The 10,559-nt window shown below is 34.7% G+C and overlaps 1 protein-coding gene across 1 annotated transcript; it reads right to left on the reverse strand.

Moving 5' to 3' along the window:
- Positions 1 to 7,633: 7,633 nt before the first annotated feature.
- On the reverse strand, positions 7,634 to 10,252 carry LOC131621577 (magnesium transporter MRS2-I-like). Its single transcript, XM_058892617.1, has 10 exons — positions 9,726 to 10,252; positions 9,477 to 9,654; positions 9,231 to 9,352; positions 8,962 to 9,036; positions 8,649 to 8,870; positions 8,498 to 8,542; positions 8,365 to 8,409; positions 8,250 to 8,279; positions 8,045 to 8,164; positions 7,634 to 7,909 (listed from the first exon to the last, which is right to left on the reverse strand). Exons 1-10 carry the CDS (start codon positions 9,966 to 9,968, stop codon positions 7,823 to 7,825), a joined length of 1,167 nt encoding a protein of 388 aa, XP_058748600.1. The 5' UTR covers positions 9,969 to 10,252; the 3' UTR covers positions 7,634 to 7,822.
- Between the last annotated feature and the right edge of the window lie 307 nt (positions 10,253 to 10,559).

Below are 10,559 nucleotides of genomic sequence, written 5' to 3' on the forward strand. Positions count from 1 at the left end.
CTGGAAAGTCAGATGAAGGATTCCTATCTGGAGTTATTTGCCTAAGGTATGTTTTCGAGGATGAAAACTCTTTTAGTGGGGGAGAGTTGTAACACTCCATATTTTCATAAATTAATTTAAATTAATTTAATTGAATCATGGGGGAATTATTTGGAATTATTGAGTATTATGAAGAATTAATCAGATGGGCTTGAGTCGTGATTAGTAAAGGAGGGTGGTGCATTGGTAGGCCCTATTACTAATTAAAATAATTTTATTTTATTTTTAATAAAATAGAAGGAGTTGGGGGAATAGAAAAGGTTACAGTATTTGGAAAAGAGTCTGAACGTGAAAAGAGAAGAGGAGCAAGAAGTGCAACAAGAGGAAGAGCGAAGAATCAACCTACAGGTAAGGGGGGACTCTTCCGTTTATCTTCTATTATGGGATTATAGGTAGTATGATATAATTGATCTTGTTATTCGCATCAATTGAGTTATGCTTAGGTTGTAGAAATGTTAGGTTTTAGGGAAATTGATTGATGATGATTGTGTTGATCATGTATGGTGTTAATTGGATGGTTTAAATGTATTATAAATGTGTTATAATATATGCTTGTTTGCTACGTAAAATCTGGTTGAAATGGAATTGGTTTGGTAATGATTTGGTGAAGGAAGGGCAAAATCGCAGGCTGTTTTCTACGATTTGGAGTTCTGGAAATCGCCAGTTGGCGCCGCGTCCAGGGGTTGGCGCCGCGAACTGCTTGGCAGTAAGCCAGGAAGCTTGGTTGTGTTCAGTACGTGTCGCGAATCTTTGTTTGCGCCGCGAAGGCGTAGTTCCTTCTCGTTCCGCGCCGCGAACCTTTGTTTGCGCCACGAAGGCTTGCTTCCTATTAGTTTCGCGCCGCGAACTGTGTGTGGCGCCGCGTGCTGTTGGCTGTTGGCGACAGGCCATCTTGAAAAGTTTAAAGAGGTGTAACTTTTGAACCGTAAGCAGGATTTTGGTGCCGTTTCGAGCATAGTGAAGCTAATCAAATAATTTATATAATAAAATGGTGTTTTGAGTTGTGACTCGAAATTATTTTCAAACATTCGATTTTATTTGGTTGTGGTGGTTTATGCTTACAAGTACACTACCGAATGCTTTACCTGTATGATGTTGTGGTTGTAACTGGTGTTTGTTACACATGTATTGTTGATATAAAATATGTGTTTTACTATGGTTGAGGAATAGCATGATTGTGTGTGGCTATTTATTTTGTAATTGGTGATTATGACATTTGGTTGATTTATGTGGGTGATGAGCATGTTATGGTTGATGTATGCATTCATAATCATTATCTGGCTGGTCCTTGACGATGGTGGATCAGTGGTAGCTAATTCCCATTGTGTGGAATTAGTGAGTGGGTGTTACCTTATCCTTGACGATGGTGGGTCGGTGAGTTGGGTTATCCTAGATTTTGGTACCACATGCATGTAGTTGCATTGTATTAGGCTACTTGTGCTATTATAACATGAATGGAAGATTGTCCAATGTTATAATATGTGTGATTGTTTGATTGTTTACTGTTTGTGTGGTTGTGAATCCGATCATAACTGTAATTGGGTGAATGGCATGTGATTTGATATTTTATTATCTATATCTTATAACATTAGTTAAATGTGAATGAGACTCACCCTTACTGTTGTTATTTTTCAGATTGAGGAGTAGATCTTGTACTTGGTGAGGATTAGCTCGTCAAGTAGTTCGTTAGAGTCAGTTGGGTCCTTGTCATGCTCTGGTCGTGTAACACTGGGGACGTTGTTTAGGGTTACTTGTTAAACTCTTTTATTTGGGTGTTTTATTATGGTGGTGTTTTAAGTCTATGACTTTGGATGTTGCATTGTTCAGATGTTAAATATAATTCCGTTGTGTTAACATGATGATCTGAATGATATTTGGGTTTAACGTTCTCTTTTATGGCATGACATGAGTATTTGTTTGATTAATGGAAGTTGTAATGCCGTTTTTCATGTTTTACTCTGATTATTGTTTAATATTTATGCGGGGTATTAGAAGGGTGTTACAGTTGTGCTCAAAATCAAACAAGTGCCTTGATCACTTTCGTGTATTCACAAAATCAATACAAACGAAAGATTATACATAATAATATCCAGTTAAAACAAGAAATGTCGGACACTCACATATGTACACAATGGAAAGCCACCTCACATTTATGGTAAAAAGGGAAAACTAATTGTGATTCAAGTCATGAGCAAGTTATGCAAAAAGAATGAATAATATGAAAACTGTACAAATGAAAAGTCTCCTAAACATGCTATGCTATAGAAAGCGATAAACGAGTACCTTTCTATGTACAAATTCGATCAATCATTACTGCACAACCGGCATATTGAAACAATCAAATTCAGAAAATTACCAAATGCGACCACAAGCGAACGGGCCAAAATTTGAATCTAAACACAAACAAAGGAATAAAAAAATAAAACTATAAAATACTATACTATAGAGCCTTGGTGTAAGTGGGAAAAAGGCGAGTCGAGTGAACCGTTAAAAAGAGGTCACTGGCCAAAAGCAACACAGCGCGCGACGCGCGCTACACCAGAAATACAAAACCAGTCTAAAAAGACCAGAATTTCCAATGCGCCGCCACTTAACACCTACACTACTCATTTACAGATAAACAGAAAAATAAAATCGTTGGGGTGCCTCCCAACAAGCGCTTGTTTTACGTCGTTAGCTCGACGCCTTTTATTGTCTCGCGAATGGTTAGAAACTTCCTCGCGGCACGCCACTGCTTTCGCCTCAAACGCAACCTAAAGAAAACTTCCTGCCTAAACACTTAACAAACGAATCAAAAGCAAAAGTATATACAAGTATGTGTAAAAACACCAATTTACAACAGAATGGTGAGATTGACTAAACAAGTTGAAAAGTGAAGATATGTAATTTAAGAGCTAATCCGAGTTCAACTTGTTTAGTAAGTTCACCAAACAAAACGACACATGTATAACTTTACAAGTATGCGTCTATGCACAAAATATATGATATGGACATATATACGAAACTTAAAACATGAAACCATCGCAATGTGATTAATCTCAACCAGTCCCCGGCAACGACGCCATTTTGTTGGAGCGGTAAAGCGGCAAGCAACAAAAGTGTTTGGAAGTATTTATCCTGGAATTTATCGTCTCCACAGGGATTGGTGAGAAGAACTTCCATTGGACTATCTCGCATTCTAAATTTCATGATTTGGGTGCAGAAAGGTAAATGCGGGAAAAGTAAATAAAAGAAATTAAACATTCTTAATAGTCTAAAAGAAATAGTTATGGAATTGCATTTCGTTCTACCCGTCTAATACTGAAATCGGAAGATCTTATCGCAACACACTCACAATACGCATCAAAATCACCAGGCATCAATCGAGACGCCACATCAGTGTCCATGTCTGAAACATCGACGAAAGCTCAACCGTACTATTCACATCAGCGATCTCTCAACCGACACAAACAATACAGAGGCATTAAATTCGATACCCATTACGGTCATTAGCCCTAAATCCATTTCTGAAATCTAGAAACTAACAGTTATCATTCCTAATCAAGATCTATGATGTCTATTTCTAAAACAACACAAATCCAGAGCATTTAAGCAAAAAGATCAAGAACAACAACAATGATGATTTATAAAACATAGGGAAGAAAGAAGATGAACCGGAAAAATCTCACCGTCACAATGAAATCGAAACAAATCCATGATCAATCCACATGATGTAGCATCCAATGGTGTTTCCTAAATCTCTAAACTACCAAAAATGGATCAAATCCACTCCAAGGGGGAAATGGGTGATCAAAAAACTAGAAAAACCTGTCTAAGCTATTTATACAAAAACTGAAATCGCAGAGAACGCGACGCGCCCTCTAACTAAAATGTACTAAACCGCCCTAGCGCGCGACACGAGCTACATAGCGTGCGACGCGCCCAAGACTCTGGCTGGATTATTTCCTTTTCACCTTCAGCGCGCGACGCGAGCTACACCAGAACAACAACTTTATGGATTTAAAATGTGTCTGCAGCCGTGTTTTCGACACTTTATTCCTCGAGGATCCGAAATGCAAAAATACCTACAAAAAGACAACAAAACTATCAAACAGTACATATTTATATAAAAACGTATTAAAACACAAACGATACAAATATACACAAAACGGGGAATTATTCAAACGGTATTAACAAAAAGTATCGATAAGTGCCACTATTTACATACACAAAATAACTACATTTTGGCACTTATCAGATGTCTCTTCAATCATCAAAGAATCCATCTCTTCCCTAAACTGACGCTTCAAATGATGTAGAACAATATATCGGAGCAACGATTAATGGTACATGCACTTCAAGAACTGTTGGAGGAATATAGCCAAAACTAATGCGTCTATGTATGTAGATAATCTAATGGCATGAGCATTAGTTTGTAGGCCTTCACTTCAATGTCCATTACATTATCTACACACATAGCCAATATGGTTGAACAAATCAAAACCTAAAATGGTTTTAATGTTGGTCTTTATAAGCCAAGTTTTGTTTCTGCCTTATTTGAGTACGTATTTCAAAGTGAACTCCCCAGAGGTTGGAAAGTGACTACGTTTACTTAGTTTGAAGGAGATACTAGTGAGTTCCCCGTCGAACATATTGCTCGATACTAGTCAGAAGTTGGTGACTTGGATAATAATGAAAATCTAAATATGAAATACTACTCTAACTCTTTAACCAATAACTCTTTCAAATGGTTCACTAATCTTCCTCCAAACTCCATACATCATTGGAATCAACTAGAAAGGGTGTTCCATGAAATTTTTTATACGGTGCAGTTGAAAATTAGCTTAAAAGAGTTAGCTAGTGTGAAGCAAAATAATTTCTGAATCAATAGATGATTATCTTAATAGGTTTAGGTAGATGAAGTCTAGGTGTTTTACCCATGTGCCTAAAGATGAGTTATTTGAAATGGTTGCAGGTGGTTTAGATTATTCCATTAGGAATAAATTGAATACCCAATACCTAAAGGATATGACTCAGCTAGCAGATAGGTTAGACAAGTCAAACACCTGAAGGTAGAAAAGGCTAGATCAAATCGACACTCTAGGAAAGAGAAGATTGCCTATGTAGAAACAAATGATAGTAATCAAGAACTCAAAGTAGTTTTTGAGAGTGTTAGAGAAAATGAGCTATTTTTAGAGGCATCAGATTGATGCTCAACCCTAAGTCACATAAAACATGTGGAAACTTAATTCTCCGATATTACAATGGATAATGAACTTAGTTGGATCCTTTAACTTAGGTGGAATATTTTTGTGCAATATGGAATTGCACTTATTTGCTACATCGACCTGCTCACCTATCGTTTCCTTCTTTTTACCACATAGAAACGCCTTCATAAACTTAGCATATTTAGGCATTAGTTGTAAAATTTCATTAAAAGAAATATTTACCTGAAGCTTAGTAAGCATCTCCTTAAACTTTTTAAATAGCCTTGCTTCGTCTTCCTCCTTTGGTTTCTTCTTGAGGATAAGATAAGGTGATTTGATTTAAGGGTAGCTCGGGACTAAAGTAGTTTAAAATTTGTTTCTTACTCCTTCCCATGAGTGAGTTGTTAGAGCAATATTTGGTTTTGCACTTCATCTCTAAGTTTTGATGATAACAACACATATATTTTATATGTAAACAATTTTGTTTCTAATGTTTTCTTGAGTGTGCAGATTAAAAGCTCTGTATGATTTATGACTGTTGTCTAAAGAATCATCAGATATGATGTCGTCAGAAAGACTACTCTCTTTCACTTTTGAAGAAATATCAGTAGTTCTATGAAATGCTGAATGTTAATCAGAAATAAGATCTCTTGTGTACTTCTTAATGAGCTGCTGATTTAGAAGTCTAAAGTATCTCAAGATCAGAAAATAAAGTCTACATTAGATACAAGTTGTTGCTTCAATAGATCATATGTCAAGACATGTCTTTTAGAAGAGATGTTGCTCGTCTCTCTGATGACATAGTCAAGATGAGCTCATAAAGATCAAAGATCAGAAATACAGATTAGTTGTTATGACTCTATGTTCAGATATCAAGACGTGTTCCTCAGATACGTTGTTGCACTCTTATCTGAAGACATTGTTCTATTCTGAAAGACTCTGACACTACTGCTCATATTGTTCATGATTTCTTTCTCACTCTCAAATCTATTATCTTTTCAGATACATATTGGATCTAGGAAGTCCTTCGTCGTACTTCACAAAGATTGTTGCTATTATTTCTAAAAGACAAAGTTATGTTCCTATTAGTTCTGATGTTCTCATTCTATCATAACAAAGTAGTTTATGAACTACTCATTAGATAAATCATCAAAAGAGCAAAGAAAAGAAATTGATTTCTTCCAAGCTTACTACTTCAGATAAGAGGTATATCATTTGAAGATAAGATCAAGAAACTTTCTCAAGAAGATTTAGTATAACGGTCTTCTTAACAACTCACAATTATCAAGACGTTTGTACTATTCAAAAGTTGTCTTCCATGTTATCATGTCAAAGATGCAAGCTACAGGCTAAGGAAATAATGTGTTGTACTATCCAACATCTACATTTCTATCCGTTGGAAAGTAACCATTGACTTTTAGAAAAGAATCTTCTATCCTCACAACGTCTCTTTCTCTGAAGACTATAAAAGAAGATTAAGACTTTAGAAGAAATGTTATTGATTGCCACTACAATAGCCAAAGCTTGTTGGCCGCAACAGGAAGAGCCAAATATGTTGCTGGTTGCAAATGCAAAAGCCAAAGATGTTACTCATCGCCAATGCTAAAGTTGCAATGCTACTGTCTAATGCGAAAAAGCCAACGCTCATGTTTTCAAAGCAAAGCAAAAGCTGTTGCAAAATTATGAAAACTGAAGCTGAAGAGGATAATGAAAGAAGGGAAAGAAGATTACTACAAGATGCTACTCAACAACTATCAAATACATCTTTGTAGAATCTTGTAAAAGCAATGAGTTGTTGCTCATATCTTACTCAACACTTTTGTGTTGTATTTGTACTTAAACATTTGTGTAATCTGCTTATTAGAATCAATCTTTTAAAAGAGGAAATCATAATATTTCTTAAGTATTCAAATACTCTCTCATTCAAACACCACTTTATACTCTCAAAATACTGACTAAAGTGTTGTAGAGTTAACTTTGTAGGCGAGTCTCCTTTCCACACATCGAAAACTCATAACCGCTGTAACAAACTCAACGTTCTCTCTTTTCGATCAACTCTAGTTCTTCTACGGAACCGAAGACTTGAAGAGAGATAATATTATTTATTTAATATTTTCATCAAAATATTTTTAAAAATTGTTTAATATTTTCAGCAAAATAAGAGAGATAATTTTTTGTCTCTTAGTATAAAAGGATACTAGTTGGCAACGTGTTTATCATCTTAACCATTAAAATAATAAATTAATATTTATCAATGATTTAGGTGGGAAATCCTATTTCCCATTTTAAATACCACCCCACTTGTAAGTTCTATGGGGAAATTCTATTAGTCTTTTTCCTTTAGTCAAGAAAACAGAAAATTTGAAATAAAATTTTACCACTAATTACATTTATCTAGATTTCTTAACTAACACGCATACAACTTTATCAAACAAAATTCTTGCTAGCTATTAACACACAAATAAATGCCATTATAAATATTACACGATAGTACAACAAACAAGGAGTATTATTGTTGAACTTGAATTTCCACTTTCTATACACTTTCGACTTAAAATTCTGATCACTCTCAACAACAGCATCAATCTTTATTCATTTCAAGATCCAACAAGACCTTTGCGTCGAGCATAAGATACTATGGACAAAAAGAATGTTCCACAAGCCATTCCCGTAAGAATCACCACCTAATGTTGAAATTTCAAACCAAAAAATAAAAAAAAATAAAAATAGAAAAAACTATTTATTTTTGAAGGGTCATATTCGTAAGTAAACTATTCAAATTTCCCGAAAACTTAAGACGACTCTGCATACTTACGTACCCATTTAAATACATATCCATGACCTTCTCTCCATGTATATGGAATATTCATACCAAATATTGCAGCCACCAGTGAATATATTGATAAACAAACAGTCCCAGAACTTAGGAACAACTCTAGCTGCATAATGCACATGTCATTAAGAATAAGGATATAAAATGTTATCATAGTTTTTTTTAATACATAAATTATGGCTTAATTATACCTGAATCAGTTGATTTCGGTGATTATCAAGCTGCATACATTATAATTACAAAGTGTTGTTAATACTTATTCTATAAAATTAATGGTGTGCAAATTTTTTGGACCATGAAACTTACTTGTATGTTGATGTAATCTTCTGTATCGTCGATGTATTCTCGTACCTAAAATGAAAAACAGGAATGTAATTATGATCAAGCAAGAATAATTACGAGTAAATGAATTTTAGTTTTAGTTGATCATTGTTATTACCGTGGTTAATTTATTTAATGTACCATCAATTTGTATGAAATAGGCCTGCAAAGAACAACATTTTTGGGTTTAATGCACCATCACTACTAGAAAAAGATGAATTTCGCACAAAAATTAGGAATGGAAAAAGTAAAACGAAGAATTTAATAACCTCTAATAACATTTCAAGCTCTTCAACGTCATTTTCTCCATGAAGTGTTGCAGCGCTTCCTCTGCTTGATCTGTGTATTTTTGAACCTTGATTTGGACTATGATGCCAATTAGGACCTTCAGAGCTACTCGACGGAGAGGATGAAACACATAACTTTCTTGATAAGTAAAGTTCAGCCATGTCGTCATCATCATCAAGTAGATTTTCTAATTCCTCTCTAATCTACAAAACAGTTCTTACATAGGTAAGTGCAAGCTGGAAAATAACACACTAAATTAATTCGGAGCACAATTATATGTATAGATAAACATACCTTATGAACCCGATTTGTTAATCTAGTCATTGCACTTTTTAGTTTCCGAACTTTATCCAAATTACGACTACTGATCTGTTACACAAATGTTGATCAACTAGAGTGATGTTTTAATGGGTAGAATGGGAGAAAAGTATTATCTATAAAACATAAACATAGACATGGACACGAAACTGACATAACACAAATACAGACACGACACTGACGCAGATACAAACACATGGACACAACCCAGACACAATTCTTAATGCAAAGTAAAATTTGATCACCTTAGATGTAAGTTCATCCAGAGCCGGATAAACATTAGTCTCCAACTCTCTTGTCCTTGCATCAAGAAAACTACAAGTTGCCTCTAATACAACTTCCAACGCCCGAAACTCAAATGGAAATTCTACAACACAAATAAACACTCTTGAAGTTGAAACTTGAAACTATCCAATAGATAACTCTTGTGATCACACAAAATAAAATAAAATAAAAATCTCCACCGCTAAGACAAACAAAAGAAAAGTTACCATTTTCTTCTCCACCGTCTTGAGCACACGACTCTTCTTCTCCTTGTCCTTGTCCTTGACCAGTAACACTTACTTTCACTGGTAACCTTCTTCGTAGCTCTTCAACAACAGGCACAACTTCCTCATCCATTGGGTCTCTAACCAATACTTCTTCAGCAGTGATAATAGCTTTTATATGCTGCAAAAAAAAAAAAAGTTATATACAACTTATGGTATGATTGAAAGATGAAACAGATGTGTTACTGTTACCTCTAGATTGAGAACAATGACTTTCTCTCTGCCAAGAATGGTAGAAGGATAAGAAAGAAGAGGATCCATAATTCGAAGATCTCTTGCGTGAATTTCAACCAGACGCATAATAGCATACTTATCCACATCCAATACCATGTCTCTTCCATCACGATCAAGTAAAATCCAGCTTCTTGAAATTGCGGTTTTCTTGTTGTTTATAGCTTGAAGTTTAAGCTCTATTTCAGAACCAGCAAGAGCCATTTGAGAGAAGAATAATTGTTGGTGTGTGTGAATTAATTTGGAGAGAAAGATGGTTTTGTTTTTTGTGATAAAAGAAGAGAAGACAGTGAAAGCAATAAATTTAAGATGTTTTGTTTGTTGATGAATTGAGTTGGTGTTTGATAGGTTTGTGGGGTAAAAGAAAGACAGAATGACAGTGTGTTAACATGGTGGGTTTGAACTTTGGAAGTAATATGACATGATGTATACGTTTGAGGAAATTCATGGTTGCAAAACTTTGCACACTTGTTTTTTTCTTCTTTAAAATCTTTATTGTGATTGCTATAATACAATAATTACAATATGGGTGGAAATTCATGGGTGTGCACTTCTACTTTTTTTGGAAATAAAAAACAATAATTTAATATTGGGTGTTAGTGGTGAGTGTTTGAGCATTAGATGATGGGTCTTCTAGACTAAATTGTTAGAAAAATAAAGTTTCAAAACAAGATCTTCCACTAAAATGAATGTTAAAAAATATCAAAAGATTGAGTAAAAGATACTTTGGTTAGAGAGATACACTAAAAATATATGATCAGACCAGAATCGATGAAGTTTTTAGAAACTTGAGTT

Source organism: Vicia villosa, unplaced genomic scaffold (assembly GCF_029867415.1).
Source record: "Vicia villosa cultivar HV-30 ecotype Madison, WI unplaced genomic scaffold, Vvil1.0 ctg.000010F_1_1, whole genome shotgun sequence".
Taxonomy (NCBI): Eukaryota; Viridiplantae; Streptophyta; class Magnoliopsida; order Fabales; family Fabaceae; genus Vicia; species Vicia villosa.

What these genes read in the sequence shown, in the direction of transcription:
- LOC131621577 (XM_058892617.1), bottom strand. Translation starts at nt 9,968, where the DNA reads ATGGCTCTTGCTGGTTCTGAAATAGAGCTTAAACTTCAAGCTATAAAC. An exon ending in TGGATGAACTTACATCTAAG is followed by an intron (nt 9,037 to 9,230) that starts GTGATCAAATTT and finishes TTTGTGTAACAG; the next exon opens with ATCAGTAGTCGTAATTTGGA. An exon ending in ACCGAAATCAACTGATTCAG is followed by an intron (nt 8,165 to 8,249) that starts GTATAATTAAGC and finishes TGCATTATGCAG; the next exon opens with CTAGAGTTGTTCCTAAGTTC.